The 21,764-nt window shown below is 41.6% G+C and overlaps 1 protein-coding gene and 1 non-coding gene across 10 annotated transcripts; both read right to left on the bottom strand.

Annotated features, from left to right (window-relative positions):
- Window positions 1–225: 225 nt before the first annotated feature.
- On the bottom strand, window positions 226–19,606 carry LOC146984936 (MYND-type zinc finger-containing chromatin reader ZMYND8-like). 9 transcript variants are annotated; one of them, XM_085782577.1, is made up of 22 exons: window positions 19,363–19,558; window positions 19,031–19,265; window positions 18,581–18,796; window positions 13,737–13,807; window positions 13,107–13,270; window positions 11,114–11,257; window positions 10,570–10,683; window positions 10,301–10,393; window positions 10,119–10,206; window positions 9,979–10,034; window positions 9,805–9,882; window positions 9,595–9,710; window positions 8,993–9,468; window positions 7,465–7,593; window positions 6,550–6,708; window positions 5,049–5,561; window positions 3,482–4,027; window positions 3,227–3,375; window positions 3,056–3,136; window positions 2,867–2,945; window positions 2,471–2,710; window positions 226–1,456 (listed from the first exon to the last, which is right to left on the bottom strand). In XM_085782577.1, exons 3-22 carry the CDS (start codon window positions 18,616–18,618, stop codon window positions 1,275–1,277), a joined length of 3,516 nt encoding a protein of 1,171 aa, XP_085638703.1. In that variant the 5' UTR covers window positions 18,619–18,796; window positions 19,031–19,265; window positions 19,363–19,558; the 3' UTR covers window positions 226–1,274. The 9 variants fall into 9 exon arrangements, with proteins under 9 accessions (XP_085638703.1, XP_085638700.1, XP_085638701.1 ...); XM_085782574.1 differs by having other exon boundaries at window positions 11,114–11,335; window positions 19,363–19,557; XM_085782575.1 differs by lacking the exon at window positions 18,581–18,796 and having other exon boundaries at window positions 11,114–11,335; window positions 19,363–19,606.
- Window positions 19,607–20,490: 884 nt separating this feature from the next.
- Window positions 20,491–20,563, bottom strand: trnak-cuu (transfer RNA lysine (anticodon CUU)). The gene has a single exon. It is a non-coding gene; the product is annotated as a tRNA-Lys (tRNA).
- Window positions 20,564–21,764: the final 1,201 nt, after the last annotated feature.

Raw genomic sequence — 21,764 nt, 5'->3', positions numbered from 1 at the left:
CAAACCCCTTGGCTTGTACAAAGTCCGCAACATATTATGTGGAGTTAAGAAATAAGAAAGCAAAGGTAAACAACAGTTTCCTGTTTGTTTGATTGATCTACAGTCAAAGTCTGGATGAATCACAGTACAATGTGCACAATAGTAATCCAAGTAAACTATTTTCTATTCATGATGGATGTTTGATTTTTCACCTCTGACAACAAATTTAACTGAGAAAGACCAAACTGATCAGAGCATTTTTATTTTTGCTTCACGAGTCCATATATTGTATGTACAATATGTAAACAAGTACGTGACACAAGCTCAAAACATACATGCTCACAACAAAGAATATCCAGCCAAAATGCAGTTTCTATTTATACCTACCCAGTTCATAGACACAGTCTGACCAGGATTTTACATCAGCTTTGGATAACCGGTTAAACAGAGACGTCGCTCAGCGCTGACATTCATGTGAAGTAATTTATTTTCAAATAACCTTTTTTTTTAGACACATAGAAATGTGATTTCATTAAACATACTATAAAACATATAACACTATAAATATTGTTCAGTTATTTTCTTACAAAACCTTTGTACAGTTTTAATTTTTTTAGTTATTTTTTAATAAATCACAGATATTTTTATGTAGGCCTATACAATGTGGAACAACAATACAAAACTGGTATGAGCCGAAAATGTCACCGCTGACACTAAGAGGACATGGATAAAACACAATGTTTTCATTTGCATGACTCGAAATACCCCAGTTTGACATGAGGAGGACATGGTTTAAAAAATAAAGATGAAACTTGCATAACTCAAAATACCTCTGGTGGCACCATGATGAGTGAGTATCAACTGTTGATGGCTGTTTTCAATAATATGGAGAACAATCAACACAATTAAAACCACCATGAAGCACTTAAGAGCAGCACTGAAAGTGATAATGTAGCACATATTCTGTGGTGATACAATCTTGTTCAGATTTGAAACAAAGTGGTAACAGAGCTATAACATAAAAACTACAGTATGAAAACATACAGACTCACATTTTATTTCTCAAGACAGACTACTTTCACATGGTAAATCCACCTGGACACAGATTCGTCGGAACTGTAAATGAGGGATGAACCAAAAGATGTCAGATGTACATGTGGGAATGGAGATATCAAAGTGATCTGTCGCAGACGTGCAGGCCTTCAAGCACCATCAAGTCTGACGCCACAACGTTTTGACGCCACGAGCCCTACAGCGGCCTTGCAGAATCTGCTAGAGTTTCTGTAGCGTAGCGGTTAGGTCACAGTAACAGCAGCACTGTCCTTACTCTTGTCCATATATGTGGGGGAGTTGCTTTTGTCTGATATGGATCCTGCTCCTGCGGGGGTCAGGGTCTGTGTGGCAGGAGAGTGACCTGATGGTTTGACCGAAGGGTCCGAGTTGGACTCTGCCTCCGGCTCCTGTTGTGACCCTGAGGCTGGAAGGAAAACAAAAACAGAAGATGAGGAGATGGACACTACATAGCTGCTGCAGAATCTGTTACTTATTCCACAGGTTGGATAAGGGAATGAGTTGTGTACACAAAATGTAATGATCAGTGAACCTATTTCTATTTATTACTGAAGAATGACACTATTCTTGGTTAATATGGATACACCACATTGCCTTTTCATAATTTCATATTCATTCAAACTCAAGCATACAATAGGGAAGTTTTTGTCTCGCCACATTTTAATGATATTGAAAAAACTGTCTGAATAACCTAGAAAATATTATTATTTAGTAACAAAGAATCAGTCTCACGTCAGAATTACATGAGTGTAGGAAAAATAACTTGGCTGGTAGATCCACAGCTCTCTTTCAAAGGCAAAGACCTACTGTATATGCTGAACATATAATTACAGTACTATGGTATAGTGAGTGTGTCAGGTCGAGTCAAAAAGTCAAACTTCAATTATAAAGCACATTTAAATAAACCAAAGTCAAGTGCTGTGCAGGACCAAAAAAAAGAGGAAGTGAACACATACTGTATGTAGGACGTGACATAAAAAAGCCAGTCATTAATGTCCAATAATTTTCTTATTTTCATTATAAAATGGTTTCATGTGAGAAGAAACATCCACTCTTACAATACATAATGTAATCTATATATAGGCTACATGACACAACTCCTGTTCTTCATCTACTATGTGTCAAACAAGATTTTAGTTTTGTGTCACAGAACTAGATACGCATACGTCACGAGTGCATCAACTGAAACTGAAAAGAGTAACTGAAGAGAAGAAGCATTCATGCTGAACACAACCCTAAGTTCCCTTTGGTTTTATTATTTCCTGCCTATAAATGCTGTATAAATAAACTTGAGCATAATGGGTTTTTTTTTATTGGTATTGGTATTTTTTTCTCTTCTTTGTTAGACTCAATTAAAAACAAACCCCCCCCCCCCTTCCATATAATTAGGAACATTTCAAATTGTGTCGATCCGTACTACCTGACTGTGTGCAGGACTTCATGTGCTCTGGCCAGTGGGCTTGTTGACAGGGGTAATCACAGTAACTGGTATTCCAGCAGCAGTAGAAGATGGCCTCTTTCCTGCAGTTCGCGCACCACTGTTTCTTCTTGGTCTCGTCCACTGCCTGTTGCTTCTCCAACTCCGTCTGCTTCTTCACCTCGGCCACTAACCGTTCTCTTTCCTGCTCCAGACTCTGCCTCATCTCCGCCATCGTCAGTTCTGTGTTTTAAATCAGACAAACACAAATATCTCAAAACTATATATGCAGAAAAGAGACACCTGTAACGGTGTGATGTTCAGGTAAATACTGGGTTAGTGTTGAGTAAATTTATTTATAGGTGTAATAATGACACAAGCTGGAAGTGGGAAACTCACCGAGATTGTGCTTCATTTCTGATAACTCTTGTTGATGTAGCCACTGGAGCTTTTCTATCTCTATCCTTAACCGTCGAATCTGTGGGAGTGGGAGGAAAAAAACAAAAAAAAAGTCATTATAATCCCTCACACATTGCAGAGTATTATGATGACACACTAAAAAGCCCCCATGTTTATGTCACTATCTACCTCTGCAATCGTGTTTCCTGATGTGCTTTTGGAAAGGTCGTTGTAGATTTCAGTCATCGTCCCCTTTATTGTGTCCATGATCTGCAAAGTTTTGCCAAAAAACGTGTGATATTAGTCGACCAATTTAATGGCTTTCATCACTTTAACATTCAGCAGGAAACCTGAACTTACTTTGTTTGTGTACTTGGCTATATCTGCAGCCACATCAGCAGAGCCTGTGGGGATCTGTAAGTCTCCAGACGTGTAAGAAGAGGAGCTACCAGATGTGACCTGGCCAGTTGTGGATGAGGATGACGGCTGAGCTGGGTCTTTTTGTTGCACTTGGGGGGGATAAAAGGTGGGAAAAGGGGGAAATTATAAATCTTTCAATAAATTTTTTATGTATTGTGTTGCATTAAGTGCTCAGATGAATGCTTATGCTCATACCCTTTACTGCTTGTCTGGTCTGATAGCGGGTACTGGAGGAGTTCTGTTGTGACTGCAGCTTGTCTGTCTGCTGTTGTTGTGGGCTACTACGTGTTTGCCCCTGAGTCTGGGCCGGGGTCTGCTGCGCTGGCGACTGCTCACCATGCTGCTGCTGCCTCTGCACCTTCTGCATGTGCCACTTCTGTGAGGACGTCTGAAACTTAGTGGGATTCCAAACCACTGCCCGCTGCACAGCCTGAGTCGTCTCTTTGGGCAGTAGAGGGCGCTGTTTCTTCACAGCTGCAGGTACCGGGGATGTTGCTGAGGCTGAGGTGGAGGCAGGAGAGGGAGCGCCGGTGGGTCCGCTGCTGCTGCTGCTGCTGCTGTTGGTGGTGGTGGTGGTGTTAGCGGCAGCAGCAGCGGCGGCGGCGGCACTGGACTGACCAGAAGCTGCTGCAGTGGAAACCAGGTTGAGAGCTGCTGTGATGGCAGGTTGTAAGGAGTCTTTGAGGTTGGAGGCAGCTTCCCGTGACGGTGCCGCTGCTGTAGCAGATGAAGGTGGTTTACCTGGGAAGAAAGAAACACTGCTCCTTCAGAGGGAGACACTCTAGATTTTTATATCAGCCAAGAATAGTAAATAAGACTTTTAAAGTTTCATGGCTTATATTTGTCCTCAAGGAACAGGATGTTAAAGTCAACTGCAGAATTTGAAATTATTTTATCCATAAGTGTTTAGAGATGAAACTGAGTACACTGTATTTAGGAAAATGCGACAAAATTTGTGTATTTACTGTAGGTTGTGTATTTCTTATTTTTATCCAGTGTATTTTTCATTGAGAAGAACTGTTTTTTTGTAAACATATAAAATAAAAATACAGTGGTAATGATTTGTACACGTAGAATCTATGGGGATGATCATTCACATAATTTGTTAATGAAGTGTATACTACTCACAAAAAGTTAGGGATATTTGACAAGAATATCTCTATAAAAAGTTCATGCTACAGTGATATTCTATCATGCAAGCCTTTTAAGTAGAAGGATGCAATGGTAATTTCTTTATCTCAAACAAAAGCTAACAACAGTGGTGGCTATAGCACAACAAAAATCTCAATGTCTCAATAACTTGATCAATTTGATCAAAGTGTTGTCTTGGTCTCATGATGTCAACATGTGAACATGGTGGAGAGGAGAGGGAGAGAGAAGAGGACTGTATACAAATTGTCATTGAACCAGAACATTTAGTGGTTCAATGACAACTGAACCACTAAATCAGATGGTGCTTGTGATTTTTGTGGTTACTCACCTTGTTAGAGAACAGCATGTTATTCAATAAGTACTGAAACATTGAACAACTGGACATGTGCATTCAAAAGTTTAGAGAAGGTTTAATTAAGTTCACCTGTAGGTTATAGTGCATTTTAGGTGCATTCTGAAATTTAATCCAAAAGCCAAACATCCCTAACTTTTTGTGAGTAGTGTATGTCAGTATGAGACTAAAAAACAGTCAGAATCAACCTGACAAAGACAAGATAATGTCATAATGAAAGTCAGAGAAATGCAACACAGTTTATCATTAAGGCCTCACCTTCCAACTTGGCAACATTAGACTCTTTGGGAGTTTTGGCAACAGAGGCCCCCGGCTCTCTCCTCGCCCTCTTCGAATCACGGCCTCCATGTTCATCCCCCAGGTCGATCACCAGCTCTCGTTCAGAGTCAGAGTCGTGCTCGCCCGCTGCTGTGGTAGCAGCCGCTCTGCCCTCCTCTGGAGCTTTGGGCTTTTCAGTGACGGGCTGAGACTGGGGCGTCCTGGGTTTGTCCTGCAGGTCCTTCTCTGGGCCGTTGCTGCTCTGTTTCTCTTTGAGAAGGGGTTCAGGGGCGGCTTTATCCCCCGTCCCCGTTACTCCCTCCTTGTTCTCTCTGTCTGTGTGTCCTTTAGGCCTTTTTTTCTCTGACTTGTCTTTGTCGTCTTGGGCGGAGCTCTTTGGCTTGTGTTCCTCGTCGCTGAGATACTCACTGTCACTCGAGTCAGATTTCTCAGAGTCTTCAGAGTCGCTGTGATCCACACCTTTATACACATCTTCAGAAATCTCATCTATCCCTGTGTGGAGAAACATACATTGTTCATGGTGTATTCTTAAACAAGTGAAATACTTTTAGTCAAAGTTGACAATGAATGTTTACAGTGAGGTCAACAACACATATAACATCTTTCACAATGCCAATGTTTTGGGTTAATTTCTAATAATTCATCACCACAAAAAAAACAAAAAAAACATCAAAGCTTTTTCTAATTAAAGCAGAAGTAAGCGATATTTTTGTGTTAATATAAGTCTTAAATAGTTATATCTTCCGACAGCAATCACTTACATAGAGTGTTTGGGCCGAAACACGGGTCTGTCAGTCCCTCTGCTCTGCTCTGAGCCGAGGAGAAAACTTTTCTTGTATCCTACAATTTTTATCCAATGAGGAGAGAGAACGGCATGAAGGGCTGTGTGTGCAGCCAAGGGATGCGCCTGAATGTGGTGACGTAGGGACAAGGACCAATAGATCCATGACGAGGGCGGGGGCTGCTAACTCCATCGGCTGACAAGAAGTTTTGGTGCGTTCAGGGCAGCCCGTAATTCGTGTTTTTCCGACCTGTGAAGTCGTACCAGTTCGATCTGGTGCGAGTTCACGGGTCGGAAGTTACGAGTGGCCGTTATAGTGACTTTCACAGATAAAACAGGTCGGAAAAACACGAGTTGCGGGTTGCCTGGAACGCTACAAAGTCGTAAGTTGTGACTTGAAGCTGTAACTTACGGTTTCAAAAGCCTGCCTGGAACGCAGCATTAGCCAAAACGACCGGATCGCTTACTTCTGCTTTAAATCTAAAAATAGGCAAATTGTCACAACATTCATAATTTATTGTAACAACAATCAAAAATCTCAATATCATAAGACAAACTTGAAATATTCATGAAATGACTATAAAGTGTAACTGCATTTTTGTCACTATCAAGAAGCAACAAGATACAAGATGAACACTGCGGGTTGTGAGCCATGAAAAATAAAAGAAATAAAAAGGGACAGGGTGATTGTGTATGTACCGAGCTGTGCCTTGCAGCTTTCAATAGTCTTGTCCAGGCTCCGGATGTGTCTCTTTGGAGTAGCCTGAGCAGCTGACGCTTGTTGTTGCTGATGTTGTTGTTGCTGCTGCTGCACACTCTCACTCAGCTCCTTCAGATCCATTTCAGCCTTCACTCGATCTACAACAAACAGGTCATCGTTCAATTTCACTTCAATTTCTTCTCTCTTTATTTCTCTTTAACAGTACTGGCTCTCTTGACAGAGGACATCAAGCCTAGAGACTCAAGATTTGGGACTCATTCATTTTCACTCATGCCTAATTCTGATTATTTAAAGACCCCCTCCCATGAAAATCGTGTTTTTCGTGCTTTTCACATGTCCCTGTGGCATTTTTCTTGTGTTAGAGCACATATCAGCAGAAAAGGAAGTGCAAAATTGCATTTCTGAGTTTTTCTGCCTTCAAACTGCTGTGAACCAATGGCAGACGCAAACTGGCAGTTTCAGGGAGACTGGAGCTGACGTGTCACAGCTCCAGGGGAGGGCACTAGTGCTACAAGCTCCCGCCCCGCTCTGCATCTGGCTCAGAGGTGAAAGGCCTGACAGCTCAGTGTAGCCGTCAAGGTATAACAGGTATGGCTCACCTGGTAGAGCAGCTTGCACCGTGAGCAAGGACTATGTTCCAGTCTGGGATCGACTCCCAGTGTGCAGTTTTACGCTAAACGCTCTGAATCTGTAATTGTACAATGTCCAGCTGTCAGCAAGCGGGGGGTGGGGTGCGAGGAGGTGGCTGGGCGGGTGCAGAGCAGCGCAGTCTCCGCCCACCCTCCAGAGGTGCATTGCTGATGAGCTGGTTTTAAAATGACCAAAAAGGGTCACGGGAGGGGGACTTTAATGGCTATAATAATGACTGTGTGACACAAGTCATTTGTACTGACCCAAGTTGAGATTGAGGATGCCTCCTGAGCCTGTTGTCCTCTCTTGCTTCGGCACCAGTCCAGGGTTAAAGGGCTTCGGGCTGCCTGTTACACTGCCTGCAGGACCCATCTTTCCTGAGACAGGAGACGCTGCAACCACAACAAACATATTTCAACTTAAAGCAGAAGTAAGCGATCCGGTCGTTTTGGCTAATGCTGCGTTCCAGGCAGGCTTTTGAAACCGTAAATTACAGCTTCACGTCACGACTTAGTAGTGTTCCAGGCAACCCACTCGTGTTTTTCCGACCTGTTTTACCTGTGAAAGTCACTATAACGGCCACTCGTAACTTCCGACCCGTGAACTCGTACCAGATCAAACTGGTACGACTTCACAGGTCGGAAAAACACGAGTTACGAGTTGCCTTGAACGCACCATAACGTCTTGTCAGCCGATGGAGTTAGCAGCCCCCGCCCTCGTCATGGATCTATTGGTCCTCGTCCCTGTACACACAGCCCTTCGTGCTGTTCTCTCTCCTCATTGGATAAAACTTGTAGGATACGAGAAAAGTTTTCTCCTCGGCTCAGAGCAGAGCAGAGTGACTGACAGACCCGTGTTTCGGTCCAAACACTCTATGTAAGTGATTGCTGTCGGAAGATATAACTATTTAAGACTAACATTAACACAAAAATATCGCTTACTTCTGCTTTAATTATTTTAGGATAAATGGTTGAAAAAACCATCACCTCCACAGGTAGCTAACCCCGTCTGTGACATTCCTCTCCCCTTCAACAATCTACTGTTGACATTTTCACTTAGGTAAACAACCACCTCTGAGTTAGTAGTACACCTACACCTACACCTATCAAGTTTGGATTGTGCAATCACACAGTCAACAAGTCTTTAAAGGTTTTTTGGGCATTGTCTATTTGCCATTTTAAGGACAGTGATCATTTCCCCACATGCAAATGTTCTACTAAAACAAGTATGACACCGTTTTGCAGAGCTATTGCCGCTGCATCGGTGCCCACGTTGATCTAAAGACATGGAAACCAGCCAGAGTGTTCCAGCACTGACACAGTGCTGTGGAGGTGGGTATGTACGCATGTATGCAGGTGTCTATTTAGGGGATGTGTGACATTTATGACCCGTAACTGGAACCACATAATAATTCATCTGGAGTTGAATTATTCCAATGTCCCCTTCATTCACATCAGCCTCTTTTGCTGTAAAACACTTAATTGTGTTCATCAACTGCAATCTATCTATGCTTTGTGAAGTGAAGACTCAGAGTTGTTTTATTTAACATCTGCCGCAGTTGATGATGCTATGACAGCAGGGAAGATGAAGCACTTACTTTCTACTATTTGTAGACTAGACAGGTAAACAATGAGCTGAGAATCAGTATAAAACTCCCTGAAACTGAGATAGAGGTGATAAGTCGCTGCAGTTTCAAAACTGTGAACAACCTTTTTTCACATTGACAAAGTTCCTTCAGCTTGTCATGATATACTATATCCGTTTGCATTATAGAAAATATCATTAATTTACCAGTGCAGTCCATTGATTCCTCTCCAGTGCTGTAGTGGAAGGCAGGATTCCTGCCGGGCTTTTCCAAGTCCTGCTCCCCATCCGACCCCGTGTGAACTGAGGAGTTGGTGCTCATGGGAGAGCGAGGCATGTCCGTCATGGAGACCCTCCGACTCATACCACCGGGCGTAGAGCTCTTGCCGAGGACCATCTTAGGCGATGCAGTTATATCAAAGTTGAAGCGAAGTTTGTCCACCTTCTCTGTCTTCACTGTTCCAGCGCTGGGATTGGCCGGGTCCAGAAGCATCTGTAGCTGGTTGTTGGGTGTGTACGGAGTACGGAAGGGTGCATAGTTGAAGACCCCAAATTTCTTGCGAATGTTTTCCACATAGACCTCCATCTCCTGCATTGCGCTGTTGAAAATGCTCTTTGTCTTTTTTACGGAGAAAGGGATCTCTTTGGACATGAGGTAGCAGTTGTTGATGGGGACCCAGGCCCTGTGTGAAACCACAGCAAAAAATACAATATAAAACATTTCCCACAATAGTACCAGCTCATTCTTAGTCTGACAACCTTTATCATAATACAAGGCGGTAATCTTTGTGCTCAAAAGTTAATCTCACCTGTCGTGTTGCCCAAAGAACCGTGCGTCCACCTGCCCATCCTTTTCTCTAAGTGCTTTTGCTGGCCAGAAGGGGAAACCCTTCAGTTTTGCCCAGACCAGGGGGTGTGGTTGACTCTATAGGGGAACAAAGACATTTTAATTGTCTCACTCTCTCTACAGTGTTAAGTATATGTATAAACAGTGTTTAAATACAATATTTAAGACCTACACATGGCTCACAAAACCAGTTGTCCCTTTTTTGGCATGAAGACAGGTAGCACTCTGGACACACCTCGATCTCATTCATCTAAAATGTATATCAAATAAGAGAGACATATTTAATTTCTGAGCTAGAAACATCTGCTGAAACTTCACCAATACTGAGTTACAGAAGCTTCTTTACCTCATGTTCACAGATCTTGACAATGACTTTCGCAGTTGCAGTAAGTTTGTGGTTACCTGGAATAAAGTCACAAGCTGACTTGATATTTTCTTTTAAATTTAGAAGAAAATGTTTTTTGCTTACATGTCAAATCTGCCTACCTCCATTATAGATGATGCAGTTGTGTAAGATCCATTTCATATCAGCAAGAAAGGCTTCGGTGCAGCCATACATTTTCTTTTTGATATTCTGTGAAAAAGCAAAAATCAAACAAGTCAATTTCAAAGACAAAAAAGACAAAAACATTTTTTTTGTGCAAAGCATATTAAATAATTAATGCTACCTTCTCTAAAGTACACAGGTCCATGGGATGAAAGATGTACTCGGCGTAATCTGGGTGCTGCTCCAGAGACACAGGCTTCTGAAAAGGCTCTGTCTGCTCAGATTATACAAATATAAAGAAAAAAGGGGAAAAAAAACAGATGCATTAGCCATCATTGGGATATCTAACTTCCTGAACTTTGCTTGACTATCAAACACTCTCTTATAGAGAGAGAGAATGATTTATAACACCTATAAAACCATGATTAGGTGAATCTTAACAAGTCTTACCCCTGGCTGTTTAATCTTTTGGAGTGCAAATTTCAGCAAGTAGGACAGTTGGTCTATTGTCAGCATTGTCATTGCTTTGCTCTGGGTTTCAATGCATTCAGCAACCGTTATTTTCTGCAACAAAAACAAAAATGATTCATGACATAAATGCCGATATAATGAATGAAACAAAGAAACATCAAGCAAAAACTCTTAACATTATATAATAATTATATAATAAAAGTCCAGATCATCTACAGTCTTGATTTAGCTTGTTAGATGTGCCAATTAAAAAGACGTGCACGCTAAATTTGATCAAATGTAAAGAGGCAGATTTAAACTTTGATCCTCTGTTTTGCTTGCAGTGGTGTCACACCATGTGTCTTAGAGAGGTTCTTAGCTCACCCTCGGACTAAATTCACTAATTTCTCCCTCCTCTCAAGCTGAATGACACATAATCTGACACCCCTTTATTTTATCAACGAAGCAAGCAAGATTGTGCCTCGAGTGCCACGATCATTTGTGTGTACACCCACACGAATCACACACGTCTTCAACAAGATACCTCACACTCGGGACAGAACCAGTCGCCCTCGGGCTCGGCTGGTAGTTTGAGGCACTTGGCGTGGTACACCCTGGGGCAGAGCTCACAGCAGAGCACCTGGCCCTCGCGGTGGCACAGCCAGCAGTAGAAGTCATTCCTTCCGTCCTGCGGTACAACATCAACAGGGTCTGTGGTGAGTGCTGGCTGCTTCATATAGTAAAAGGGACCATGTCTTAGCTCTGACTGAAATGCAGGCAAGAGAAACAGGGGGGCAGGTTTCAAAAAAACACGCAGGAACACAAAAAAAGGTGCAGTGCAACAGAAACAACAAGGCAGCAGTCAGTTGGGGTTAGCAGGGTAAGCAGCATATAAAGGACAATAAAGGGCAATGAACCCAACACAAAACTATTTTTTATCAAATACAGCATACAGCAAAACAATATGCCCCATGTCAATATCTCTAAAATGTCAACATGTGTCATTTTAATGAAACCAGAAATGTTTGATAACTAGGCGTTTTCATTATAGTAAATTAAAGTTAAGTATCAGCTCAAGTATCAGTACTTTCTCCATTAAAGTACTACTACTACTTGGCTGGGTCATGGTTTTCACATTTCTCTTCTTTTAAAATTCCTCTGTGGTTTTGTCATGTTGGAAAATCTAGACCCCCTCCTGCCAAGCCTCTCCAGACTGGGAGTCATCTTTTCATTTGGTATTTGGCTGTAAAAACACAGATTCATTGACGTGGTTCAGGTAATTTGTCAGACTGAGGTGTCAACTTGGTCATGCAGTTTTTCCAGATGTAACCAAATTTGTTGCAGTGATCGCTTTCGATGTACTGAGGCTTGGCTCATACATTTCAATGTAGTAAAAACTCTACACTTCAAATTCAAATGAATCTGATTCTGGTAAGATGACACAGCTTTGAGTCCTTTGACATTTTAGTGATACAAGACAGGGGTCAGTTACTATTGTCTAAACTTGCAGTCATGTGACAGTTTCAGTCAAACCAAACTAACCTAACAGGTTTTAGGGTGTGACCTAAAGCAGCTTGTCTGAGCGTCAACAATGCATAACAATGTTCCTCTAGTAAGAACCCAACCACTCTATGCTACAGTACTGAATGAATAGAAATGTATGCATCTGATTTCACAAGAAACTATGTTTCACTATTCAAATGACTTTGATCTTACACCAAATATACGCTCTGTAATTTGTCAGTAGTGTTTAACTTTTACTGTCTTTTATTTGATCCTTCTCCAGAATGCCGAGTATGTAATATAATTATACCTATTACAAAGGCCTAGAATTATGCTTTAGTCAAAAAGACAAGATATGTCTTTGAACATTATGCAAGGTCAAATAAGGACAAGAGGGAATTACTCAGCACTACATTAATCTGGGAAGAGCACCAGAGCCTGTAATACCAAATTCATTTAACATATAAAAACGGGTAAATAACTGGACATTAATTACCATAAAGTGTTTACATCACATTAACAGAGTAACAAAAGTATCCTGTTGACCATGCATACATAACAGAGTCTAAGTAACCTACACAAGATATTTCCAGTCTTACAGGAAGTCACACCCTTCATACGTGTTGGTCGAATTTCAGCTGTATACTGCAGTCATAATCAAAACTGGCATGTTCTCACAGGCTTTGTGGCACTGTGCCTTTTCATCTCATGCTGCAGTGTGTGCAGCCATAATTTATGTAACTTTGTAAAATTGAATGCCATTCACACACATTGTGGTTGTGATTGGTCATCTGTATGGAGGTGAAAAAGAAGACCTTTTTCTCTCTCTCCATTCTTTGGTCTAGTTATTTGTTTATCATATGCACAGCATTGTGAATTCCTCTGAGGAGAGACTGGAGGTGTCATCTCCTTTGGAAACTCTACCTGATGGTGTGGGGGGTGAAGCGAGTAGTAAACCTTTCACCTCCAGCACCGTAATCCACAGCTTTTGAGAACACACCAGATTTTGAGGTGAGCAAATATAAGCCCCTTACCTGGTCTTTACTGTTAGAATGGATGGCCCCGGGCTTTTTCTTTTTCTTGAGGGGGCTGGGGGAGGTGTCTGAGGGAGAGTGTCCATTGGAGGAATGGGTGGGACTCGACACCTTCCTCTTCTGTGGTGCTGGTGGTCGTTCTGCTGACCCTGGTGGATCAGGAACTGGACAGAGAGAGACAGTCCGGTTATCACACAACATCGGGGAAGCTTGTTTTGTTCACCACGGGAGACCAATACATTACAAAAGCTTAAGAAGATTATGTAAAAAATAAAAATAAAAACGGACAAGATGTGCAAATTGAAGCAATTCAGTTTTCAGCAATTTGATGATCAGACTGTGTTTTTATAATTTGTTCCATCATAATCAAAGAGTTAATTAAAAAAGCTATTAGGAAATTACACATATTGCTTTAACACATGATAATACAAATGGCCAGAGGCCTCCCTCTAAACCAACTAGACCCAGTGTTGATACTTGACACAAACAGCCAGGGATAATGGATTATCTCTTCACCGCTAAGAGACCGACAAAATACATCACACTGCCCTTGAAACTTGCACTAAATCACCTCTGCGTTCTGCGGAGCTGACTCGGCTGATGCGAGGCACTCGGCCTGAAGAGACTTACCTTTGGATCGCACAGATGCATCCATCCCCTCTACCACATCAGACTCCGTCTTTATCTCCTCCTCAGCCAGACTGCAGAGCACCGAACGACAGCAGGCAGGAACACAGAAAGAAAGAGAGGCAAACACAAAGTCAGAAAAGGGTGTTCAGAAACCACAACAGCATAACAGTAAACAAGTGGAACACCACCTAAGGCACCGAGGTCCCAGTGGGTCTGTCAACTGGGAATCTGCAGATTTATTTCCACTGATATTGTTTTTTCTCTGGAATTCAGCACATCTCTGCCATATGGTGGCACCAAGTTCGCATCCTTTCCATACTATCAGTGACAAATGAGTCTGAATATGTTCTTTATGTTCCAAGAGAGACGATGGTAACAATCACCATGGCAACACTCCTCTCTGCTAGGCACAAGTTGATATTCACAACACCACATAGGGCCATTTTGGCCAACATTACTCCTGCACCCTCCGTCCGTCAGGAGACGGTGCAGCTGTAATATTTTAAGTCTGATTATAGGTTTCTGATCTTTGCTCTGCACTTTGTTTATGACAAAAGGTGAATAGCCCCATAGTAACAAGAAAGCCAACGGGAATTGGTCCACATTACTGGAGGGACGGTGTCTCATGACAATAAGATGTATGCGTGTCTGCCTCCTCTCAAGCCCCTTCAGTGACAACGGGGTTACACACCTGAAGGACTTGGGACCATTCTCAGAGACCAATCTGATTAGCGTCAAAACAGGGTCTGCCTACATGTTTTGGCCTTCGAGGCATATTTCAGGAGCCACCATCAATCTGTAACTTATAAACTACATATTATATTTAGAGTATAGTCAAACAAAAATGGAATAAAAGTAGATAACACAACTCAATCCATAACTCAAAATATGGGCCACATTTACTGCTCTGTTTCCAACATAACCAGACCAATATTAAGTCTTATAGCCTACATCAATAAATCCATAGATCGCAAATCACTCACAAAGACAAGAATAGAGCCCTCTCCAACACATATGTCGAGCCCGGGAAAACCCCAGTTGCTCAGGTCTCCAGACCTGCTCTCATCTCATTTCCTGTGTAGGGAAAAGGCACTAGAATAAAGGGGGTCTTGCGATAAATGAAGGTCTTTTGAGTCTTTGGCTCCTCCTTTGTTAGAGCAACAGAGGGCCTTGCTCCAAAGATGTAGCTTTTATTCTCAAGCCCCGAGGAGGAAAACCCTCGCAAGGACCCCTGACAGGTCACACACTTGACCAGTTCATAGCGTTGGCTGCTGCTCTGGTTTCCAGCTTGGACGAGGGCTTCACAGGTTACAACTCAAAGGTCAACCACATCGTGGGATAAGCCTTTTTTCCTCCTCTTCTGATAGTACGGGAATGTCCTTCATGTCCCCTCCTCCACCCTCATAGAGGGATTCAAGACTAGGTTGATCAAATGTCAGTTCACTGATCGGCAACATGATGGTTACTGAAGCAGGACAAACCCAACACCACCACATCAGCTACTAAACCTACACCATTTAAAATGCTAAGTCAACTTTAACAACCTTCACAATCCAGAGCCATAACAGTGGAAAAAAACCAATGAAATACAAGTGGTGGTTTACAGCCAAAGCAACACCACAGCTCACAACAACCATCAGGGCTTTTCTAAACAAAATCCTTGTTTTTCCAAACATAAAAACTGATCATTACAGAAAGCTTATCACAGAAAAATAAATACATCGTGATCTTGTGGTGTCTGAAAAATGACAAACATGGGTTGAGCAGTTTCTTTAAAATGTGACACATGGGTATCTTGTTTCAGCCTGCCAACAGTCTCTCTCTCTCACACACGCACACACACATACACACACTCACACACTCACACCCCCAACCCCTCCGGGGCCTTCCTGTTCCGGACTGAGTGAACAAACGAGGCCCACATGAAAATAAGAAAACGTTAGCCAAGTTGCTCTGCTACGTGTACCACAGCCCTGAAAAAAAAAGAAAAAGAAAAAAAAAAAAAAAGAGAAGAACATTCGCCATCACCAGGCAGCCCAGAGCTGCTCAACACAAGCTTATATCATATATACACACAACTACCAGGAAGACACAGGATGACCAGTAGCAGAGGAGTATGCTGATCCAAAGGGCATTCTCAGTCACAGGAAGCTATGATCCATCACACAAGGAAGAGTTAAGCAAATAAATCCTTTTTAGCAGATTCTGGGATATATTCCAGAGAGAGACCCAGGTTCAAGAAAACAACTGACAGTATTCCCCCCTCTGCAAGTGGTACCTGATGGACAAAAAGGAGACAACACTGAGTCAGTGCCTTTTCAGATTCCACTCCTGTGAGAGACGAGCAGGGTTCTCTCGTCACAGAAAATGGAGGCCACAGCTTGCTCCCCTCCCCCCTCTCCCCCATCCCCCACTCCGAGGCTCAGACTCAGGCACTGGCACATCCATGCAGGAGGACCAGAGAGAGAGAGATGTGTGGAGATTATAGTCCCAACATTTAAAATAAAAAACAAAAACACAGAAAAAACAAAAAACAAGACCATGTCAAGACAAAACCTTGATGGTGGATCACAGAGATACAGAGGAGAAAACACAGAGAGAGAGAGACACAGAGAGAGAGGGAGACACGGGAAAATCCGGCAAAGCGAGAAACACTCATCTCTCTCCCTCTCTCTCTCACTCTCTCTCTCTCGCTCTTTTTTTTATGTGTTCGATCTTGGCTTCCCTCCTTTCCTAGTGAATACTGCTGTCATAGAATAATTAGATTTCATTTTGAAGAAAGAGAAAACCCAATCCTGTGTGAAATACACCACACTCGGATCCTGGCAGAGCTATTCCCTGATTAAAATGATATACGCACACACACAGACACCAAACAGACAGATATCTGAATAAACAGCCACATTGTATGACAATCCAGGAAAGACATTTAATACAAACATCATATTGTGCTCTTTACTCTGGAACCAGCATTGAAACCATTGACTAGAAAACATCCTACTCAGCCTGCTACACGATTACTAGGTTTTGTAGAGTAACAAGACGCAATGACCAAAAAACCACATACAGACAAATGTAGAAATGCATATCATTATCTTTTGCTCTTCCTGAGAGCATCAAATCAGTATAAAAAAAGACACATCTTGCCTAACAATCATCAAAAAAATAATTAATCTCAACAACATTAAGATGCCTCGCAACACTGAATCAGCAAATACAGTAAAGTGCTAATATAGACAGAATATCCTGTATGAAAAGAGAGATTTGACCTGGATTTTATATAAGGCTGTACAGGGTGAATCAAAGATGGCTGTGGAATTTTCCAGAAGGCCCTTGCTCTCCCTGCTGCTCTCCCTCTGATTGTCAATCTTTAACCTCAACTGCAGCTGCAATTGGCTGGAGGGCCAACAGGGTGGAACATTATTGGTCGGCTGTGCTATGCCACACGGATCACAGTGTGCAGGCTCCCCTCGTCCTTTTAAAATGCTTCTTTTTTTTCCTTTTTTTTTGCTGCAATGCAGAGATTTCCCCCTGCATTAGACGGTTTATTTTCCTTCAGTTTAGCTTGGCCTTCTTGATTATGACAGTATAAGCCAGAGGGGATTTGAAAAAGGCCTTCAGGGAGATTATATTTGTGGTCGTGATGCATAACTCTATGGCTGTGCTATTTTACCTCTGCCGTCCTGGTTATACACCAGCTCAGAAACAGGCCCAGAGGATTTGTTGCACCGCCGTAACATTTTGCATTGACGTTTCTAACTAGCAATGTATCATATATATATATATTGCATGCTCATCTATGCCAGGTATTACGCCTTTTTAGTAGAAGTCAGCTTTTGGTTTTGGTTTTGTAGAAGGAGTGAACTGGTCTAAGATGAAACACGGATTGTAATGTTGCTATTTTCTGGCTCCCATGTAGATGAAACATACCAAGCCACAAGAAGACACATTACATTCTTTGTCACCCCCACGCAGCTGAGACTGCTAAAATTGTCATAAATGACATGAACAATGCAGTCTTTATGTGTTCCCTAAAATATATATATGGCATGACTGTTTTGTCTTCTAAACTTTAAGCTACATACAGCAGTTTTCAGAGACTTTGTCATTCTATCAGCCCTAAAATTGTATTATTACATGTTCAAATGTATTTGTTTTTTAATCTTAAAATAACACACATTGTACGTATCAGTGACATTTCTGTTTTTGTTAAAATGGAGAAACCCCCTAATTCCAGTCTAAAATAAAGCAAACAGTCAGATGGACGTTTAAACACAGCCAAACATTTCAAATGCTCTTGGGCATTTACATATATAAATGTAGACAACGTATAAAAACCTGAGAGTCCTGTGTTGTTTCTCTGGCCTGCTGTCAGTTTTTCAAGGTAAAAGCCTTACTGCCCCTGTAAAAATCTCTCTAAATACAAAATGGCCTCAGAGTGGAGGAAGCAGTTTCACAATGCTGCTGTGAAACTGACGTAGCCCTGGTGTGTACACTCAGGGCCTGTGGCTGTAAACAGAGGTAACTTGTTTCTCTGAAACTCATTTCTTAAGGTTAGGCTGTAAGAAGTGGCAGGGGGATTGCCCTTTGACAAAAGACTTGCTTCATGAGGGTCACCCTTTGACCAGCATGGAGTGTGCTGCCTTTGTACAGTTTATTCTATGCAAAGATTTCTTCAATAATTTATTCATTTTACATCTATATGAAATTATTAGACAGAAACATGTATTCACTTATGTCCTGTACCCTTGGTTCTTTCCTAACAAACACATCTGTTGCCCCCTGCGTCTAGTCCATGGCCTGGCATGACACACAAGAAAGCAGCAGAGAGCCAATCTACTTACAAAGGGTACATAATACCCCCTCCTCCACTCCTGCCCATCCCTCATTCTTTCTCTGCCAGGCTATACAACACAAGACTGCCACAACAGAAAGGAGATGTGGGTGCCATTTTTTTGAATCTAACTCTCTTTTGCATTATAAAAAAAGGAAAAGGATTTGCCATGGTCCACTCTGCCTCCCTGTATGGCAGCCTGGTTGTCTGGGGCACCCATGTGACCCTGAGACACAGAGAGAGAGCAAGGGTGAGAGTCGTTACCCAACCCCCCACCCTTCTCCACAGCACTGTGGAAGAGAGGCCTGGCAAGGCCTCCAATCCACCCCAGCTCCTCCTCCTGCACACTAAACTGATTTTAAGGTGTGCACGTTCATCATGAGAAACTAACATTCACCACAACAAGAAGAAGGAAGCCATGTTGTTATCAGAGAGTTGAGATAAAAAAGACAGAGCTTACCTCTGTGGATGCATGGCTGCCTGACACACTGTTATGTCAACACTTTAAAACATGGAGGACACTCTCAGCCCTCAGTCGGGGAAGGCTCCGCTCTTCAGGCAAGGCGATCAGGCCCCAGTGATGTTAGCCAGATCCTGACTGGTCGCTTTCCTTGCAGGCGAGATACAAGGCCGCGTCTGATTGGCTGAAATGTTTCCTGAGTAATTATCTTTGTTCAGTGCAGGCAGGGGCAGCACTGTGAGTGTCAGAGACAGGGGAAGAAAAATAAGCACAGAGCTAGGCCTAAAACCACAAAATAACATGATCAATATGAGTAGTTTTGACATACAAACCCCATATCATAGTGTTTTGAAGCCTCCATGTGTAGAATCTGCCGGTTGTTGTCTTATTTGAAGGCTTTAGGAGTAGAAATGGCAGCATGTAGAGTGTGAGCAGCAGGACACCATGGCTTCTCAGCACAAGCCTCCATTTTTTTTATGTGGAGTGGGCCTTTGTTTAAACTCCTCCCTCCCTCTTGGCCGTTTCCAGAGAAAAGACAGGGCTATTGCTCCTCAACTAGTTTTGCATTTCAGTCTGCAAGAGAAAATAAAAGGAGATAGAATGAGTTAATATAGTATCTAATAGACATAGACTCACCTTTTTATTTAACATTATTTTACCATTGCTGTTGTTGTTAACAGCTTAATATATAATGACCCAGTGACAGTTAACAAACACACAAAATCTATGTACGAGCCTGTGTTTAGCTGACTGAAATGAAATGAATTAGAAAACATGCATTTACCCATCTCCTCCTTTATAAGAACAAAGCCTAGAAATAAAAGACTGATTTTGAGAACAGGGCGTCCTCTTTGAGGCTTAGGCTTGAACAGTCATCATCCATAATTAAACAGACCTGAATAAAGCACCAGTTTGTTTCTCATCCTTTTATTTCAGTTTTAAAGCAGCTTATCGACAGGCAGTGGCATGTTGATTGGTCAGAAAAATTGAATGACATAAAATGTAGTGAGTCCTACATATTATTACCCTGCCATAAATACAATTTTAGGAAAATGTATACCCTTATAATCATGTGTATCTGTTGTTGCCTGTAAACTAAACCCTTCAATGAAGCTGTCACAACTTGTCCAAATACAAATACAAAACATCACCAAAATTAACCCTTTTTTATTTCCCCCACATGTAAATGGGGATGTACAAAATATCTATCTATCTATCTATCTATCTATCTATCTATCTATCTATCTATCTATCTATCTATCTATCTATCTATCTATCTATCTATCTCTATTGAAATGAAATGTAACACTAACATGAAATACACCATGAAAATGAATATCCATTGTCACAAGGCACTGCTAAATCCTTAGAGCCTTGTCTTTTATCGTGGACACAGCGTCGCCGTGTGTGCTGCTCTACAATGATGCAGGCAACAGAAGGGAAAAAGAAAAAACGATGTGCGCCCAACGTGGGGCTCGAACCCACGACCCTGAGATTAAGAGTCTCATGCTCTACCGACTGAGCTAGCCGGGCTACAATGCTAGCATTTACATAACATTTTTTGTATTTTGTCATACCTGTTTCCTGACTGTTATGACCTTATGTAATGCCAAAATACACGTTGCATGGTGTGGGCCATTAAGCAGAGAGCGGGGGTCACGTATCCCAGTTTGTCGCCTACTGCCCTCTAGCGTCCAACGGGAATATTTTAGGTGACTCACCTGTAAGTTTCCTCAGCAATTTAGGTTCAGCCATTTGTCTTTTTATTTTTATTTATTTATTTTTAAAAGTATTTAACGGTTGGAACAATAAAAAAATAAAAATGCCTAAATCTGGCGAGCGTTGTTGTAGGGGTTTGTTTGTCAGAGCCTCAAAGCGGTCGATTAACGCTCAATTAATCATGTCTTACTGGGTCATCATGGTAATAAAACGTTATTGTAGCTGTAAAATTGTGACTTTTGGATCAATTAAACGTTCATTACCTGACTGTTGGGTTTCTTCGTTTGGATACTATCATCGTAATCACATACATCCAGAAATGGGAAAAGATGGATAAAACGCTTGAAAGCTACTCAAGGAGCGTTTGCTCTCGCAACTTAAAAAAAATAAAATTGTTACTTCCGCTGTTATTTATTTTTCAAAATAAAATGGTAAACCACGTGCAAGTAAAGTCTTTTTTAATGCCAAAAGGTAGTGATTTTTGTTTCTAATATTTTGTCACGACGGGTGATGAAAGATTCAGATTCAGATTCCTTTATTTATTGGTCCCAAAAGGGCAATTAACTTCTACAATAAGTCTGTCCAACCTTACCTGGATCAATACTGGAAGTAGAAAATACACAAGAGCAAAAAAAAAAAACAAACAAAAAAAAAGCTGTATCAGTCCTGATTACAACGTTATAGATTCAGCAAAATTGAGCAACATTGTTAGACAATATCAAGATCAGTTTGTAATTTCAGTTGTTTTGTTCAGAAGTTTTGGTCAGTGAAATGTTGGAAATGGTTTACACAGGTGATCTTATAAGAACAGTTATTAAAATGTTCATATACCTATCAAAGCACTTCTGGTGATAATGATACTAAGAAATAATTTAATAAATTCCTGTTATTTGGTATGGCTGGATTAACCTGTTATGGGAACCCAGGGCAAGGACCGACATTTTTATTCCTCAGCTATAAAATACATATGTTGTTTAATGCCAAACAATATGATAAGGGTCATAATTGAGACTTT

Source organism: Trachurus japonicus, chromosome 7 (assembly GCF_045865225.1).
Source record: "Trachurus japonicus isolate A0001 chromosome 7, Traja_1.0".
NCBI classification, from domain to species: domain Eukaryota; kingdom Metazoa; phylum Chordata; class Actinopteri; order Carangiformes; family Carangidae; genus Trachurus; species Trachurus japonicus.
Note: the sequence above shows the minus strand (reverse complement) of the source record. Positions and strands in the feature narration are given on the sequence as shown.